Source organism: Botrytis porri, assembly GCF_014898465.1.
Source record: "Botrytis porri strain MUCL 3234 chromosome Unknown BPOR_006, whole genome shotgun sequence".
NCBI lineage: Eukaryota > Fungi > Ascomycota > Leotiomycetes > Helotiales > Sclerotiniaceae > Botrytis > Botrytis porri.
The window spans coordinates 1311427-1330569 of NW_024066080.1; the positions used below are offsets into that span (position 1 = coordinate 1311427).

The following is a 19143-nucleotide window of genomic DNA, read 5'->3' on the forward strand; positions in this document are numbered from 1 at the left end:
TTAATCAATCAATCTAGTTGGTGTTAGTGGCTTGTATTTGGCAAGCGGATGCGGTCATTGAGGTGATGCGTATGGATTGGTAACTAACAATCTTATATCTGTTCGGATGGTTCTTGCAAGTGATGAGATCTGCTTAAGCTTGACTCTATGCTAGATACCACTGCTATGATTGCTTACCTTGATATCTATGCCTTTCACAATGTTAATGTACCTGACAGAGTAATTAGTAAGAATACTCCTGTTGAAATGTGTAGATATTAGGCGAGAGCCTTGTCAGAGAAAGCAGGAAATTTCCTCGTAAAACCCATGGTGCTGGGAAAGACGTGGTGAAATATGCAAATCTAGAAAATCGATTATTTTTTCCAGTCCGTTTTTTAACTCCAACTTCTGCCAACTTGCTCACACTTTTCACGTATCTGATGCCCGACCTTGGTGATGATGTTTGTTGGAACTGATGAGATCACAAGAAATTTAGTATTCATGGAACTTTGAATGGGAATTTAGTTCGCTGCAATGAAAATTTCTAGACGAAATTCCCTATCCGTACATCTAGATGCTTAACCGCCAGATGGATTCTTGTGATGTCAAAGCAGTGCCATGGCCGGCTCGGCTACTTTGCTCGGAATCCTCACCACACCCGGACTTTGTGCCGAATTTCCGGATATCAGCTGGTACTTATCCGAAGGTGGACTAACTCAGATATTATGTAAGCCATATTTTCTCGGGACACCAGAGCATCAAGACTTTTCAATCCATCCCATTGTCATGAAATAATCCCAATACCCTGAGCGAAGACATATTATTGCTTCCAGTTCTCTTATCATCTATGGGCGCTCATCGATTTATCTTCCGCCTGGAAGAACTTAAAAAAAATATGGCGTCCGAAGATGCGTGCTTAATTACGACTGAGGCCAATTCTTCAATTCCCCAGACGCATTGCAAACGTCAACGGAGTGCGTACGAAAGCCTTCTTGACCTTACAAACACCTCAGCTCAAATAATTAAGATTACTAATCCCCACAGGTCTTCTAGTGAAGAATCTACCATGTTCAATTCCTACTAGTTGGTTGCCTCATACAATGTCGTTTGGATCGTTTTGCAGGCACCATTTCAAAATTGTGACGACGACCCTTTCTATATTCCAGCACCACCAAAGAGTAAGGCTGTGTAAAAAGTATGTATGCAGCCAGCAGTGAGTTCTTCAAAAGACATCAAGACTTAAGCCAGACTATTACGTTTATTCAAAGCGGACTTTTCAAGAGCCCAGACTTACCGGCGTCATATCTCCACACTTCCAATCGCACGAATCATCTTTGATATCGGAACCATTGTCCGCGAGGCACACAAGCCGTGTTCATTCGTATGGAACTTTTTCGTGTTTCCAGTCGAAGAAGTACGTATCATCACGTGAAATCGTGGGACTGTCCACCTCCCGCTCACTAGCTTAGCACAGAGGCTAAACTAGAGTGCTAAATAGTGCTGGAGTCCCAATTATTACAAATGGTAATTTGCAAAAATAGCAACTTTACGACCCGACGTTATCCCTCGCGGAAACGAGGATCCAGATTTACCTTCAAACATTGGATACACAGAAATTCCTCGGTCCTGTCAGTTAGCCAGCGCTAACTTTTTATGACGACATGATCCTCTTCAACAATCACTCTCTCCATATTACAAACTTTGACATCTTATCCATATTTTCTTCACTGCTGGCATATTCGTTTCATGTATGTCGAAACCCCAAATCTATGGGGAGTTGGGACGGAGACACTCTGCACAAGGCTGTATCCCGAATAAGAGGAACACCCCGCCTTCAAAAAGTTACCACATGTTTCGATGTGGATAACAATTCCATCTTCTTCGAATTTCGGTTTGTGAAGCTCACCCCTTTGCACAACGGGATAACCGGAAGAAAGATTTCGTCATGGTCCACTTGAGGTGAAAACCTAGCTAGTGCATGCTTAGCCGATCTTTTGATTACGTTCCTGAACATCTCATGCCGCTGTCCGCAATTTGTCCGTTCGCTTCTAGTCATTTATGGATTATTCATGGAGCATCTATGGAGACATTGTTCAATCAAAAATCGTTCGTCCCATACTATGGGTCCCACCTGAGGGGTGCATCTTGGTGGTGAGGTTACGATGATAGACTCGTAGATCATGTCAAACTGAGTAAAGTGTATTTCATTTCTGTGAAAATCGTCTTTCTTGGACGAATGTCACTCGATGAGCTGCATATTGATCAACACTTTAGCTCATGGGAATACTGGTTCCCACGAGGAATCGATGTTCAATTCGCATTGATTCGGTTCTTTCGGTGAGCTGTTTATTTTAGACCTCGTATGTACACCAAAGTCTCTACCAAACAAGTCTGCGTCATCGTTGTTTCTCGAAAATTAGTAGGTTGGAAAAATACCGATGAGAAAGTATATAGACAGCAGTTGTGTCCTCTCATATTTCTCCAGGTCAACAACTTCCAGTTTATTACTACGATATCAACTTAATAATACAACAACTTCCACTCGTTAATCATGAAGTATTCAGCATCAGCATCAATCGCTCTCGCCGTTGGCGCTTCAGCTGCTTCCATCAAACGAGACACTTGCCCATACACCCTCACTTCATCGGGAGGTCAATCCGGTATCGTTGGTCAATTGGACGATGGTCAACTCCGTATCCTTGGCAACCACCCTACTGCAACTTTCATAATCAACAACGGTGAAACCACCGATTCCAAAGGCCGACCATGTTATTTAACATCAGAGGCTAATCAATACCAATGCGATACTGGTATGAGCGCTACAGGTGGTTTTGCTATCAGTACAGATGGCACATACTCTCAGTCTGGATCATCGGTCTTCTATGCATGCCCATCTTCTGACAACGATTACAACATCTACACTGCTCCCGTGGCTGGTCAGGATAAGTGTGTAAAGATTGGATTGACTGCTAGTGGATGTTTCACTCCATCTTCATCTTCTTCATCAGCAAAATTGAGCACATCCGCATCCCAACAAGTCTCATCCTCCACCTTAGTTTCATCACCAAAATCTTCATTGTCTGCTCCAGTTTCAGAATCTTCAAAGGCTTCAGTCGTCACTGCTACCACAACTCAGCAACAGACATGTGCTGCTTCAACCGTAACTGTATCTGAAACTGTTATTGTCACTCAAACTCCATCTGCCCAGACCATTTATGTCACTTCGACTGCGCCTGGTCAAACTATCCAGGAGACTCAAACTCAACAGCAGACTGCACCAGCTCAAACTGTTGTGGTTACCCAGACTCAATTACAAACATGTGCTGCTCCTTCTATAGTCACTGTCACCCAAGTTCAATCTGCCGCTCCTTCTACAGTTGCCGTTACTCAAGTGCAGAATATTACCGCTGTTTCCACAAAACAAGTCACCGCTACCGAGTCTATCAAAGTTTCCAGCGCCCCCGCCACTTCTTCCCAAGTTCAAGCCACTACAAGCGCTGTTTCCACACCAAAGGCTTCTTCTGCTAGCTCAATTATCTCCTCTAATGTCTCCCAAGCAAGCTCAGTTGTCTCTTCGGCCACATCAAAGGCCTCGTCCACAGCTTCAGCTTCCAATTCTTGCCCTACTAAACTTGATGGCACCTACTCTTCCCCCAACCTAATTGTTCCCGTCTCATCTGCATCCCCAGATAATGCGTACGGTACTTCTTACGATGGAGTCGTCAACAGCACTGTTTCTTCTCTCTTCAACTTTGACATCCCAGCTTCATACGCTTCCAAGACTTGCTCCCTTGTTTTCCTCTTCCCCACTCAAGACATGCTCGAGACTTCCTCCTATACCTTCTCCGGTACCGGAGCCGTCGATTTCAAACAATTGAGCAACACTGTTACCACCAGCTCTACCTATAACTCTATCGGAAGCACTGCAACTGATTTCGGTAGCAAGACCATCACACCTGGTTCCTGGACTGTTGTAAACACTTTCACTTGTCCAGCTGGACAGGCTATCAGTTATGAAATGACTGCTGGCGGAAGCGACACTGATTTGTGGTGGTTTGAGGATTACAACCCATCCCCAATAGGTCTTTTCATCACCACCTGTTAGATTGTGGATCTGGAATGATCCGATATCATGAGCAGGAAAGTCAAAAAACTTTTTCGAGATACGAAACGAGATGAGATGAGATATGAAATGCATTATATGTTTGCTTTCTTTCTTGGGTATGGCTCGCATTGGAGGGTAAGGATCGGATATATACACCCAGGTGGGAATGTATTTTGGGCGATGTTATGGGTTCGACATGGATGGAACATATCTGCAAATGAAAGGCCCAACACCATCACGTTCGTCATGACATATGGGTACAGTACATATTCTGTACATGATTTGCAAACTTTTTCTATAAGAAAAGAAATTAATAATTAGAATGATAATGAAAATAAATAACTAGCAGCACTTGAGAGAAAATGGAACGATGATCATTGAATCATTAGAATATTTGAACAAAGCGTAAAAAGTGGTGCAATCAATTAGACCAAGTTGTCAAGAATGAGTTGCAATCATTCTCTCCGATTGTCTAAGCACAAGATCGCGGCTTTAATTCTCACTACTACTTATGCAGATGAAAACGACAGGTTGATTGACCAAACTCAAAGATCAGATCAACCACACTAGGCTTTGCAATACCCTCTTCCTAAGAACAAGTCTCAAGACCTCAATACCCATCCATCATCAACAGCCTCCAAAAGCGGACTCTCCAACACGTAAACCAATTTATCAACTCTCTCTTGCCCAATTTTCTGCTCCCATCTATTCCCTTGTTTCATCACCACCCCACAAGCTACAATATCACAACCAATCTTCTCCAACAAATCCCAAGTCGTCTTCAGTGTTGCACCAGAACTTACTGCATCATCAATAATCACACATCGTTTTCCCAGAACCAAGGGTAACTGATGCGGATCCAGATATACTTTCTTCAACCCCAGTTCTGGGGACGTGATAGATGATACTGAAGCGGAAAGCGCATCGTCGTACCAAAATTTGCGGGAGTACCCTAGGGGTATATATCGTTCTAACACAACAATCGTTAATTCTATTCATTCTCTCCTTGGTAAATTTTCCAAGTAGTAATCTCGACAAGTGACAAACATACTTAACCCCAAATTCCTAGCAACAAGCGGAGCAAGACTAAGACCCAAAGTCGGAAGTCCAATAATCACATCCGGCTCAAAACGACACACCAGATCGGCAAGGAAAGCGGATAGTATATCTACGACTTCCATAGAAGCTTGGTTGACTAGGAGTGAGGCAACCGCATGCTTAGGATTGTCTTTCAGGGGTCTAATAGGGAGGACTAGGAAACGTGAATCGGGGAGTTTGGCGGGGAAACCGTATTGATAGGGCGGGTTTTGGGGGGTGTGGTTTGAGGGGAGGAGGTCTTGCCAGTATGTGGCTGTGGGTTCTGTGAAGTGGGTGATTGGCGGAATGGCGGGTCTTGGGATAGTACTTGCATCGCTGATGGTTGGCTGGACGTTCTCGGGCTTTGAGAAAAGCTCAAGGTTTTTTTTAGGGTGTTTCTGATGAGCATTCTCCCCAATAGTTACATTGTTAATGGACTGATCGTCTACTTCAACATTCTGGATGTATGTAGTGGGCTGAGACATTTTTCCTTGAGGTATCGCATTGGTAGGGAAGGAGGTGAAGTCGAAATGCAGGACGGCGTTTTGGGATAGATCCTAGCCAGGGGTATCTTGAAGGAATTCAACTGTAAACTTAACGTAGAAAGTATCGTTGCTTGGGCTTTCAAAGAGTAGAGGTACAGTTCGTGCTAATCACCTGGAGATTTTCATTTGCTTTCTTGGTATTCGAGTTTGACAAGATGTGCTTATATGATCGTCCATCCGTACACAATATCTTGCTGGGCGAATCCAACAGAACAAGAACAAAATGTGTAGTTGAAGCAGGTCTGCTCTGCTACTTTTCAAACTCGGTAGATAAATGGGAAGAGGAAGAAAAACGCCAGGCGGTTACCACAGGTATAAGGGCCGGGTATAGAATTCACCTATGTAAATCATATTATCGGATGATTTTATTCGGTCAAAAATCTAAGTTATAGCGGTGAGATGATAAACTCGAACATATTCTTATTGTAGCCGCACCCTGTACGCAAATTGTGACTTTACAGATGGTCTCCTGTGATTACAAACATCTTGATATTTCTTCATTTTAAGATCTATAAAGGTCTGTTACTTGAAGACAAGATGCTGAAGCACTAGATACATAAAGCTATGTACCCTCCAGATATTATGCACCATGTGCTATCTCCGTTGAAGCCTTCCAAAGAAACCTGATCTCTATGGCACTGCAATGCGTGTTCCTCTCAAAGAAACATATGATACTTTGATCGGAAGGGGAGAGGGGGTGAACTGGTACCGCAGTTGGTTTGGAATCCTCCTTCATATTGTTTGTTAGAAATTTTGGCCTTGAAAGTTGTGATCAAGTAGCATTAAACCTTCTTGGTATTTCATACGCAATGAGAGCTTCTCCTTGGCGTTGCGGGGTCTATCTAGGACCAGATCACATAGTATGTGAGGAAGTAGTGGAATTAGAGTTCTCTTCATTTGACTGGCATGCTAGAGATTTTACTTTGAGTTCTCATTCGGCTTATGCTCCTCGTGTTTATGGCTTCTAGATTCTTTCCTTTTGAATCATCACGAGGAGTGTATTGGGTATTCACAAGGTATCAACGTTCACGCATGAATGCAGAATTGGGAAATGGGTAAACGAGAACTCTCATTCGGTACCTATATGATGGCTGTGCCGGTAACTTTTCCAAGGGACTAGGAATCATTAAAGCAGTTCCATGGCCCCACACTCCCCTCTTAATCAACCTTTGCTTTATGATATTTGAACGGAGGCTGGGATTAGACCGCATCATGTTCTTTTTTTTTCTGAGATGTTACACCGTTCTGCGGAAGTCTCAACGGTTCTTTGGTTGCCCAATCCACTAATGCTTCTGCTTGTTCCCTCCGCACTCGAAAACATATTCATATGCTCATAAAAGCTGTAACTATCATAATTCAAAGACAGCTGAGCTCGATACCTGTCTTTGAGATCAGATGTCATGAGGATTCCAGGAGCATGCCCTAAATCACACAGAGATTGGTCTGTTGTGGTCACATGTTTCCGGTTTATGAATGCCCGCAGGCACTTCGCACACCAAGTATTACCTCCACCGCGGAACCTGAAGTAAAGTAGTGGAAGGTAATTGCTACAACCTCCGCATAATAAAGGATTCACCTTCGGAGCTTGCAAGAAGTCATGGAGGAACTAAGGTAGGCAACCATCATTGGAGTAGTCACCTTTCCTTCACCTGATAAGCGTGGTCTTATCTTCTGCAAAGCTGTGGAATTATTGGCGCGAAGATAATGCTCCAGGAGCTTGTCATCGTTCATGTCCAGGAATTCTGATGCGGTCATCCATGCACGTGGAGGTTTCGACCTCGGGATATCGGTTTCTCGTCGTGGCTAGAATCTTTATTTTCAGACATCTTGGGTTTTGGTGTTAGTTGAGAATGTTGAACAGTTGCTGATGGACTCGTTGATAGGTGCCACACTCTTGGAAGTTCAACGCGAGAAAGAAGCCTCGTAAGTAAGATGGATGAATAGATCTGAGTAATTAGTTTGTGATATGAAAGATGAGGTGGGATTTTTATTTACCTTGACCTAAAGAAATGGCAGAAAAGTGAATGATGATCTTTAGTTCTGTTCTTGTCGTTCCCATTTATTTCGGCGCTCCAGATATTCTAGATTCCGTTCTCGTTGAAGTCGCAGTAAGTGAGCAAGAACTCGCTCATCGACGTAAGCTAGAAATTGAAGTGTAGGCAAGGAAACAACGAGGAAACAGGCAATTGTGACGGAGGCAAGGTCCTTGACAAGAGCCACGAAATGCAAAAGAAAACCGCAAAGGTTGATCGGCAAGTCGAGATTCCCTTGGGAGATCTCGATTTTTGTTGAGGAATTGTCATTTCTTGTTATGTTTTTCGAAACCCACAATTTACGAGTAAGAGAAGACAATGCCTAGGTTTAAAACCGCGGAATTCAAAGGTAAAATTTTCACGTTCTTGAAAGTGAAAGGGATTTCACATCTTTCACGATTGCAATCGGTTTGCATTATTAGAAAGCCAAGGTATTTATATGTACTCGTCTAATTAACCCCAGATGAATCTGAGCTATCTATTATGTCAATATGCTACTCTCATTGTCAATTGACACTCGAATGCTAATTCCCCTACATCCAGATAACAATGCATCCCCAGCTCTCATGAGCACCTTTATCCGACCTTCAGAATCCCCCATCTCTCCATGCTCCTTGACCAATGCAAGCTACGTCTCAAGTCCACCAGCCCAAAGCTCCGTTAGGTAAATCAAGTGGGTTTGCCGGACGACTCGAATCTGCATCCGCATCACCCAATCTTGCTCGTACTCTTGCAATCTGCTCACGAATATTTCCCGCAGGTCCCACCCTATTCAATGTTCTTCTAAGCTCATCAAACCCACCACCGATTGTGCTCGATGCTCTTGGCGTTGGATCAGCGACATTCGCAACCGCACCTCCAAGCAATCTTCTCAATCTTTCCCGAGCGTCGGTAATGGCATCTGGGACAATGTTTCTTTGATATTCTACAATATTTCCATCTCGGTCGACGATTCTGTTGATGGGACCCCGACAGAAGGGACAGTTTACAGGTCGGACGTTGGGTCTTTGTCGTTGGGTTTGAATCCAGGTCTGGATACAGACAAGACAGAATTCGTGATTGCATGGGTGCACGAGGACGGCATTGGGAGGAGCGGGAAGAGGACAGAGACAGATTGGACAATCATTTATGCCAACGGCGGTTGGTTCCTCGGGAACTTGTGGTGAGTTGATGTCAGGAGTTGTTTGCGCTTGCTCACTGCTGGCCTCGGGAACTTGTGTTGAGCTGACTTCAGGGGTTGCGTGTGCTTGCTCACTGATCCGAGGAGAGACTGAAATAGGATTCGTGATGTTGACAGAGCTTGTGGTTATGAAACGCGGGCGATTTTGTATTCTCCGAGTGTAGACTCGACCGTCATCCGGCGGATCTATAGATGTTCTAAGCGGGAAAGGCCTAGTTCTTCTCGAAACATAGCGTGCAGTGCGATTCGCGGCAAAGAGATTGCCTATATCTGCTACAGCCGGCAAAGGATCATATAGTGTCGGAGTATAGTCTCGATTAAGATCCCTCATGGGTCGTACATGGGAAGCGTAATTACCGCCAACTCTAGTGCGCGCATCAGAGGCTGTCTCGTCGGGATCGTCCGAGAGACGCGCACGTGACCTATAACTTCTGTCACCTTGATAAGTTAAGGTGTAAGGTTCAACTCGATCACTGGGACGCCGAGTTCGATCAACATTTCTAGCCCTAAAATTTGTATAGGCGAGGCGTTCTGATTCAGATCCGTTGAGTGTCGAGGTACTCGTTGTTTGATTTGTGGACGGTCGGTTGCGCGCTCTAGGAACGATTAAAGACGGCAAGTAGTCATTCGTAGTGCGAGTTGAGGACGATAATGTTCTGGAACTGCGCTCGGTGCTTGGTTGATCGTGAATTATTGGAGTAGCTCTTCCGAGAGTTGATGTAGATGTTATCGACGGGCGACTACTCTCTGGAACATCGCTGGGGGGTCCTTCTGGGTTGGAAGGCATTTGTTCGAAGATTCGACAATACACAAAGGTTCGAAGTGAGATTTAAAATCGTTAATAAAAGAACTTCAAAGTTGCGGAATATATGGAAATCAGTGAGGTAAGTACACTATTAAGCTAGGTTGTAATTTACGAGAGATGTTGTCTGCATTTCAATTTTTGGACGAAGAGAAAGGTTCTTAAGTATTGCTTGATTTGGTTTCGAGTTACGACTGTATTGAGCGCGAGATGTTTCTGCCGTACTAATGTATACGGTTTATTCACGACAACCGGATCGCGAAGTTGTTGTACAGTGGTTTAGTTGAGAATAGAAGAATAGAACCAGTGTAGGAAACCTGTCATCTTATTATCACGCACCGGTTCAGGAAAGAGCGAGAATTCACTATGTTGATCGCTCCAAAGAAAACGGGGCAGCTAGTCCATCTGAGTTTTGGAAGATAAGATCTGAGTTCGATGATTCAATTCATGATTTGAGGACGAGGTTTTTGCGGCTGCGAGCTCCAGGAGAGATGAAATTTTTTGCATTCACATCTCTGCTACTATTCGTTTCGGCATAGATAGGCTCGATTTGAATCTAAGTTTTTGGTAAGTTCCTATAATCACATTTCCTTGTAGCATTTCACCTCAATACTCGCCATCGATTCTCAGATATGGCCGCTTGCTTGATGTATATGTGTTGTATGAATAGATAAGGTCTGGAAGTCGAGTGTCTTCCTGATATCTCAGATCTAAAGAGACCTCGACTTCTAGATTAGAATAGATACATAGTGCATTAAATCGATGAAACAAGATGTTGCTTTCTAGTTTCGACCCCTTAAGTATACTCGCTTTGTATCTCGAATCAACAGAGGAGCATTCTGCAATGATTTGGGATGTTGGATGTGCTGTAGATTTACAGAGAAGCAGATGGAAATTGGAAGGTTAGAATAGAAAATCACCTTCTTCTTTGATAGTGGGGAATCTTTCCAAACTGACGTATCTGAAGTATTGGTTTAGTATTGCGAAGTAGATAGAGAGGACATGCATACCACGAAAAACTTTGCGAAAGATTGTAGACGAATAGGTTGATGCCCAGGACGAACAACTTATACTTAGGGTTAAAACTGTATCACATCTAATTAAATAGTGAATACCCCTCTGATATCGTGTACAAGATCACAAACCCAATGAAAATTAAATCTCTCCAGCTCAAAGCAATCACAACGCAACAATACAAGCACCAAAAACCGTGGAACCCGTAATAGACCAAAAGTGCCCATCCAAATTAATTCCAGAAGCACCACTGACTTTAACCTCCACCGGCGGTGTGGTAGCCGTTGACGAACTACTCGATCCCGAAGTCACAGAACTGGTTGTTGTAGAAGGTGTGCCGAAGACGCTGGAGAGAGCCGACCCAGTTCCTCGTAAAAATTCTTTATCTATGCTGACTTCAGTGTGAGGATTAGTGGTTTGCTGAGTTTGTGTAGGGGAGCTTGGTGGTGTTTGTATAGGAAGTGTTGCAGTAGTAGGAGTTGGGAAGGAGAGAGTGGCAGAGAATTGTTTGAAGCTGGATGAAGCGGCTGCGGAATTGGTTTCGTTGATGGAGATTGTAGTTGTGGTTGTTATTTTGGTTGAGTGGGTAGAGGCGCTTAGGTCTAGATGGATGGTGTAGTAGTAATAGTAGTAGCTCCAGTAAGACCTAAGTGTTTGTTAGTGGGTATGTATGTCAATATGGCTGCTGATGTGAACGAACCATGTAATCGTGTAATAATGATATTCATAGACCGGTATTGGTATCAAGTAATAGATGGTCCTGGAACTTGTGTAATTGACGATGGAATGACAGTAGGAGCGGTAGTGGCACTTGGTGTACTGATTGTTACACTACCAGAAGCATGTGCAGAACATATTAAATCTGTGCAACACTTGATGCTCCCCTGTACATTCACACAGATGTTTCCAGCAGTGCAATAGCTTCCATCTGAACAGCATTTACCTGCATCCGGGTAGCAATAAGGATAATTGCAGCAATTCCATCCAACTTCGCATGTGAAACCTTGACAACAACTCTCTCCAGGTTTGACGCAAAAGCTACTTCCACAGCAGTTTTCGTCTCTTGGACAATAACCTAAGTTGCCTTGGCATTTGTTAGGATTTTTCTGAAGACAAATTTGGAGGTAGCTGACTAGGATATAGACCATATCCAGGGTCTTCACAGGTAAGCAATCTTGGACTTAGCAACGATTTCAGCAAGAACGCACATTAGGAGGTGCCAATGCGGTACCATTCTTTGTAGAAGAATGAAATTTCGAGGAGATCAAATTATCGAATGCTGGCGTTTAATTACCCAAAACAGCGATAAAAAGCTCAGAGAAAGAAAACAGTGCATGAAGTGTGAAAACATGGTAAAGATTCAAGCTCTTTCTAAACAAACTAATCTCGTCTTATCTTGAACAAAGTGAACTGGGCCCACCACAATATTTATGGCCTTTGTGCCACGCCGCTCAATATGATTCCTATCCGTCGCTGTTGACATGGCTTTCCGAGCTTTGCAGAAAATGGTTCACCAGGATTGCTGGAAGGCTGAAGTTTGATTTAGCAGAACTGCATACCTCGACGGCAAACTTGCTGCAGTACACGAGCGCCCAATCTCCTCTTACATTTCAAAGCACTTTTTACCATTATCTAGGTTATCCAGCGAAGCTCCGCCAGTATCTTTTTAGCTTTTTCACACTTGTTTCCAAAGAATATCAATACCACTACTTGTCACTTGATGTTATTGCTCTAGGCCACTTCACTTGGCAACGTTACAAGTCATCAAAAGATCAAAACGTACCCGAAAACATTACACAGCCCCCTAAACCTCAAGATGATATACCATGTAGCAAATTTATCCCGATATAATCTTTCATTTGTCAGAAAATCTATCACGGCCAAGAAACGGGCTGAGTCTCCTCAATCTGGGCAGCGAAGAGCGCTATCAACTCATCGCTTTCATGAGGCTCAACTTTAGTTTCTCAATTCAGACCACTAAGCAGAATAGAAATTTTGACCATAAAATGATTATCGAGACGTGCAGGAAGTGGCCAGCCCAGGCGGCCACGTGCATCGTGGCATGTATGAATTGGAGAAGCTTCAAATATTGGCAGGAGGTAAGAGAGCTTGATTGCTCCACCATTGTTAGCTTAGCGACTGCAGAATAAGGAAGTGAGAACAGCAAGTGGAGCTTGGCAGATATAAAACGGTATGTAACGCAAAGAAACAACGACTTCATCAAACGTTGTTGTCGCGTATATTGCTGTGGACGATTTCCGGAAAGCAAGAGTCTTCGAGAAGTTTAGACGAACAGTGCTCAATATGCTATCTGAAAAAGACATCTTGATAGATGGGTTTCTAAATATCTCGTCTCCGTACCACCTGGTCGTCGCATCATCTACTGGTAGGTAATTGCTGTAGATGCAAACAAAATCTCCGCATGAGTCAGCAACCCCACCCTGTACCACAACCTATATGACAATAAGATCATTTTGATCATGAACCTACTTTTCATCGAAGCTTTCCAATCTATTTTTTATTTTTTTTGACAGAATAAGAAGCATACATGAAATAGCTTATACAGGGATTTGCGGTCAACTCAATTGGGTGTCGGATACTATGGAAATGCCCGTGCAATCCGAAAGCTCCGTTGGTGTTGGACCTTCTGTTTAGTTCAGAACATCAAGTGCGGTTTGCAATTGTGAGCTGGCTCGCATTTCTGTGTCGACGACGAGCACGTAATTTGAAATGTCTCGGGAATTGAAGGTATTTGTAGGGAAATACACAAGCCTTTTACCCTAAAATAGTGGGCTGATTGAGCATTCAAATATCTACCGGCTTTTCAGATATTTAGCATATCCTTACTTTCCTGGAGTTTCTAATTGTTTGCTTTTTGCGGCAAAAGCTTGCGCGGCGCTCATAACAATAGCGACGACGAGCATATGATCCTTAGTAGGACAATGTAAGCACTTAGGCAGGTGCCGACATGCTGGTAACCTATTCAAATATTCACACTCCTGAGCGGTGGAACGGAAAAATCTTGGAATTTTACTATCCATCAGTTATTGCACCTTTCTCTTCCCGCCATGGCAGTTAGTTCGACATGTAGTACATAGGAACACTTCCGATGCGAGTGCCTGGAGAGAAGTATGGGCTTTCAATTTCACTCTAATCTCGGAGGTGCGGTCGGTTCGGGCTGGGCACTGCTTGGGTGCTCATTTTAATCAATCTATTCCGCAGGTTATCAATAGCGTCCGCTGCGCTACTAATAAACATAGTGGAGAATTTTCCGTTGAAAGAGGGGGTTATCCAGCTTTCATGCACCAATAATCTTGCGAGATGCAAGGGTGATTTTCTGGGGCAAATATCATTCAATGCGTCTGGGCACAGATGGCGATTTTGTTCTTTTTGTAGAAATATGAATACATTGCCACCCTGAGAAGGCTGATCTCTTCAGTCGCAATTCTCTAACCTTGAATCAACGCTTATTGAAGTCAGGCCTCCCTCCAAGAACTTTCCAGCCATGCGTTCCTTTGCCCTCCTCTCTTTTGCAGCTTCTTTGCTCGGAAGCGTCAGTGCCAGCCCTGCTTTAGTGAACCGCGCTGTTGCATTCAACCGAACCGTTGCTCCAGCTGGTGCAATTGTCGTTGACGGAACTGGTGAAATTGCCGGCTCCTATACCACATTCCAAGCGGGTGTTAATGCATTATCCGCCAACACAACTGATGCGCAATACATCTTCGTAGCTACTGGTACCTACTTCGAGCAAGTGTATCTCCCGCCAATCGCATCCAACCTTACCATCCAAGGTTATACCTCCGATGCCCGCGAATACTATTACAATCAAGCAACGCTCACCTACAACCTCGCCCTCATCAACACCACCTCCGATGATAAAACCGCCACTTTCCGCGCCCACAACACCAACACCAAAGTGTACAACTTGATCATCAAAAACACATTCGGCCACATCAACTCCAATGGACAAAATCTTGCTCTCTCCTCCTACGCCTCCAACGTCGGTTACTACGCCACCCAATTCTGGGGGTACCAAGACACCGTTCTCGCCGAGGCGGGCTACCAGCTCTACGCCAAGTGCTTGATCGTCGGAGCCATCGATTTCATCTTTGGCGAGAAAGCTCTCGCCTGGTTTGAAAACAACGATATCCGCACGATCGCCAACGGAGCCATTACCGCATCGGGTCGCACCAGCGCCGCTGTCGATTCCTGGTATGTGATCAACAACTCCAACATTGCCAATCTCAACCACAGTCTCACTCCTTACAACAACTATCTCGGACGTCCATGGAGAGATTACGCGCGTGTGGTTTTCCAGAATAGTTTTTTGGGTGATAATATTAAGGCGGCTGGATGGCAACAGTGGAGTACCTCGTCTCCAAATACTGATGGGGTTACTCTCGGAGAGTGAGTGATCCTACCTATTCTATCCCAATCCATCACCAATCTCGACCCATGAACCCCAACTAACACACCCACCAGATACAACAACTACGGCCCCGGAAGCGTTCTCGAAGAAGGTCCCCGCGCAAACTTCAGCTCCCAGTTAACAGCTCCCATCGATATCACCACCGTCTTGGGTCCATCCTTCACGAGCGAGTTCTACTACGATGCGAGTTACATGTAGAGAATCATCGAGGAGGTATGGATTGTGCAATTTCTAGTATATAATTTTTTTAGGGTTAAAGAGGGAGAGAGGGAATGAGGAGGTTTGTAAATATAATGTCCGATGTATATATATAATGAGACTTGAACGCTTAAAATATCAGTTCTAGGATTTTAGACGTGTGTCTATTTTTATTAGTAGATAGTGATATTTGAGAACTTTTGACATCTGGTGTGCTTTTGTGAGGTCTTGTGGGAGGTAGTCCATAGCTTGTGTGATTGAATATCTCAAAGTGCCTATTCGTATGCCTACTCTTGGAGAGGATTGTGCCATATTCCTATTCGAATATACGGTCATAACCCCGAATGTCACGATTCCATGTATTAATACCTGAAATGTCAGAATTATGTGAAAAACGACCTCAACTAGTATTTGTAACGCTAGACGAATTTAGAATCTAACACACGACTTTGAATAAATTCACAAAATAAAATAAAAATATACAAGGGTATTCATCAGAACTCAAAGAATCGATTGATTTTATTTTCAGCCAGTTTCAATGAGAATTGAAATGAATATTGATTTTATTAGAATTTTTACTCATCGGTCACGATGATCTCAGTTTGGCGCTTGTCCCTCTGTAATTGAAATACTATTATAATCGATTTTTAATTTCGGTTTCTGTTAGTAAACTCGAAAACTTATATCAATCGATTCCTTGAGCTCTGATCAATAATAAGATTTCTTTTTCTCTTATTTTGTCAATCGTTTTAGAGTTATGTACTTAATAAAATATTTGCTAGCCTGTAAATTTAGCGATAGTGTAACGAAACAGTACTAGTTCGCTTAGTCACATGCTAGTTGAGGTAGCAATATGGAATAGTGATGTTCGGGGTTATTGCTATTGAATGTAAGTTATATGATAGCTATCATAGCTTCTTACTAGCCTAGCTATATAATGATTATGCTTCTGTAAATAGCAATTGGGGGGAGGGAGGAGAAAGAAAGCTCGAAAGTAAAATCTTAATACTTATTGTACAAGCACAATAAAACGGAACGGGATTCAGAGTAAGAATCAGAATCCAAATCCAGATGTGAATATGTGATTTTTCCCGAGTTATTATACGAAGCTAAGATGTTGGGTTAGGACACTGATTTGTTGTATTGTACTGAATTTGATTTTGAAAGTATTTAATATATTGAGATGAAAATCGAAACTCGAGAAGAGATCAGAATGAAATTAAAAATTGTTACTTCCTCCAGGTCATGATCTTCGCCATAAAACGCCTGAGTGCTAATACATGTAGCTCCGTATTGGGTACTTGAATGCTCTGCTTCATTTCCCGGTTCCCATAGTTGAGATTTCAATACCTGTTCCCATTTCCATTCCCCTTTCCGTTTCTCGACTTATTCGGTAGGGACACTCACTTGATGTGTCCATCTGCGCGATAAGTTCCTGGTATCATAGCATATCTACATTCCTTCTTCCTTTTTCTTGGATTTCCTCCTGATTATCTTTCCCCTTCTCTTCCGTCTGTAACTTCCCAGAAATTACAAATCTCCTTCCCATCTCTCACAAGAAACTCCACATCGCTACGCCCAGCACGCTCGCGAGACTGGCAGCCCAGAGCGAGCGGGAAGGAGATGCGGAGGCAGAAGCAGAGGAGGAGGTTCCAGGGGCTGAGGCATCGTTAATGGTGTAGACATTTGCGAAGGAGATGTCGGAGCTGTTGAAACAGTTGGAGCTGTTCACTTCGGCGACGTCTTCGGGGAGCGCAAAGGTTATGTCTACGCACTGGGGTAAGGGTGTCAGTTTTTTTTTTTTTTTTTTTTTTTTTTGACTTTGTGGAGATGGGGGGGGGGATGGTGGTGATGGAAAGGGAGAAATTCAATGAGGAAGTGTGATTACGAGGGAAGATGATGTAACGAAACATGAGGTGGAAAGAAAGAGAGATCAAACATACAGAATACAAAGCGGCCCCATGAACCGCTGTCTCCACAACCTGAATCGTCGCATTATCTCCTACATTGACCGTCGTATTCGCGGGCAACGGCACTTGTGGCAAACAGAAGGTTCCGGGATAGGGATTTTTACTCGGGCCGACGATTTGCATGACGGAGGTCATGGGGAAAGACATGTTTTGGGGACCGTTGTCAGGACCATCGGTGCCGAATCCGAGATTAAAGTAGAAGAAGGCGGTGGCGTGGCCTTGAAACCAGCCGGGTTGGACGGCGATGGCGCCGCCGTGAATGGGCCACAGAGTGCGGTTGGTGGTAGTGGGCATGCCGCCGCCTGGGGAGTGTTAAGGGGTGGGTTTGATAGGGGAGATGGGGATGGAGGGAGGGAGTGAAGATTGGGAGAGAGAAGTCGGATGGGATTGGAGATAAGATGGATATGAATATGGAGATGTGAAAGCTAGCAAAGCAAAGCATCCATTTCGACTCTAAATTTCCCAAGACATCTCCTCACAACCCAAACTTAAACTCCAACTCCAAAATTCCAAAACGTGAAACAAAAGTCTACTCACAAGGATACATCCACTGCATTCCATAAGGAAACGTCTCATTCGTAATCAAATTATCACCTCTCCATCCCGGATATGTAATCACTGTGTGTGCCTGCACTAAAACACTCGTCGCTATCGCCAAAAGCGTTAATATACTCGTCGTAAACATTGTGTTATTGTTGGTCTTTCAAAGAAAGATAAAATGTATGTGTAACACCTGCTCGAATGATAAAAGTTGAAGATGCGATGGAGGAATCGGGTGGGTTTGTTGTATATATGTTGTTCGAATATGATATTGTAGTCGAGATGTAAGCTTGGGAGGTGTACAGGTAGGTAGGTACACAATTTAAGTATCAAACATCAAACTCTCTCTATTTCTTCGATCGTTATGAATAAGATTCAAGATATTATCAAAACATCACTAGATGAATGAGATAAAAAAATTTCCAAGGAATTTGAGGAATATAAATCGTGCGTCAAGAGATTTAGAAAGTGTTAATATGAGGCAGAGCAAAAAAAAAAAGTCATCACCCGGACGGACCACAGTTCGGACCCTCGATGAGTATTTGAATAATGGAAGTCCGCATTGTCTAATTCGCGCTGACAATGCTTGACGAGCAGATTCGATGCTAGGTGCATATATGTCGGATTACCATGGGCGTTTAATGTGCATGGCCAATGAGGTGGGAGAAGGAGGTGAGAGAAGAGGAACGGTATGCATGGGAGACATGGGAGAGGGAAAGAGTTATACTTTGTTTGGGATAGTGAGGATGGAAGTCTTCAATATTGGGAGTGATGGGTGAGATTGATTTGTCGATGGGATATATGCAGATGTAGGAAGAATGGAAAGTTGTGGTGTGGTGCATTGGCCATTGATTGGATGTGGGGTGATAGGTGAAATGGGTTGTGTGAGTGAAAAACAGGGGTTTCCGGCTAATAGGTGAATTGATGTAAGCGCCCGGATAGAATTGAGGGATTGGGGACTGGGGATTGGTTGGAGGGTTTGTGGAACTACCGATGATCATTGATTTTTAGAGAGGGTATAGAGTGAGTAGCTCTTTGTATGGATGGTTTAACACCGAATAGAAATTCTTCATTTGGAAGGAAAATGGATCTGGAATCTGGAATCTGGAATCTGGACTCTAGACTCCGGAAGGGACATCGTGCATATGGAAGCAGATACAAGAGATGTTGATAAGACAGGTTTATCGGTACATACTCTGTAGGATCTGACAGATATCAAAAGAGACAACAGTAGATAATCAAGGCCAGAGTATAGAAATGAACGACATGCA

General features: G+C 43.6%; 7 protein-coding genes across 7 annotated transcripts; 2 read left to right on the forward strand and 5 right to left on the reverse strand.

Annotated features, from left to right (window-relative positions):
- Nucleotides 1-2530: 2530 nt before the first annotated feature.
- Nucleotides 2531-4084, forward strand: EAF01_004915 (uncharacterized protein; the record flags this gene model as incomplete). Its single annotated transcript, XM_038913169.1, has 1 exon — nt 2531-4084. The coding sequence occupies one exon, from the start codon at nt 2531-2533 to the stop codon at nt 4082-4084; it is 1554 nt and encodes a 517-aa protein (XP_038771255.1).
- Nucleotides 4085-4686: 602 nt separating this feature from the next.
- Nucleotides 4687-5646, reverse strand: EAF01_004916 (uncharacterized protein; the record flags this gene model as incomplete). Its single annotated transcript, XM_038913170.1, has 2 exons — nt 4687-5054; nt 5136-5646. 2 exons carry the CDS (start codon nt 5644-5646, stop codon nt 4687-4689), a joined length of 879 nt encoding a protein of 292 aa, XP_038771256.1.
- Nucleotides 5647-6916: 1270 nt separating this feature from the next.
- On the reverse strand, nt 6917-7437 carry EAF01_004917 (uncharacterized protein; the record flags this gene model as incomplete). The annotated part of the gene is made up of 2 exons (XM_038913171.1): nt 6917-7226; nt 7283-7437. The coding sequence occupies 2 exons, from the start codon at nt 7435-7437 to the stop codon at nt 6917-6919; spliced, it is 465 nt and encodes a 154-aa protein (XP_038771257.1).
- A 937-nt stretch (nt 7438-8374) lies between these two features.
- EAF01_004918 (uncharacterized protein) lies at nt 8375-9706 on the reverse strand (the record flags this gene model as incomplete). Its single annotated transcript, XM_038913172.1, has 1 exon — nt 8375-9706. One exon carries the CDS (start codon nt 9704-9706, stop codon nt 8375-8377), a length of 1332 nt encoding a protein of 443 aa, XP_038771258.1.
- A 1194-nt stretch (nt 9707-10900) lies between these two features.
- Nucleotides 10901-12218, reverse strand: EAF01_004919 (uncharacterized protein; the record flags this gene model as incomplete). Its single annotated transcript, XM_038913173.1, has 4 exons — nt 10901-11381; nt 11436-11554; nt 11679-11810; nt 12117-12218. The coding sequence occupies 4 exons, from the start codon at nt 12216-12218 to the stop codon at nt 10901-10903; spliced, it is 834 nt and encodes a 277-aa protein (XP_038771259.1).
- Nucleotides 12219-14240: 2022 nt separating this feature from the next.
- EAF01_004920 (uncharacterized protein) lies at nt 14241-15362 on the forward strand (the record flags this gene model as incomplete). Its single annotated transcript, XM_038913174.1, has 2 exons — nt 14241-15142; nt 15218-15362. 2 exons carry the CDS (start codon nt 14241-14243, stop codon nt 15360-15362), a joined length of 1047 nt encoding a protein of 348 aa, XP_038771260.1.
- A 1552-nt stretch (nt 15363-16914) lies between these two features.
- EAF01_004921 (uncharacterized protein) lies at nt 16915-18017 on the reverse strand (the record flags this gene model as incomplete). Its single annotated transcript, XM_038913175.1, has 3 exons — nt 16915-17136; nt 17306-17634; nt 17870-18017. 3 exons carry the CDS (start codon nt 18015-18017, stop codon nt 16915-16917), a joined length of 699 nt encoding a protein of 232 aa, XP_038771261.1.
- Between the last annotated feature and the right edge of the window lie 1126 nt (nt 18018-19143).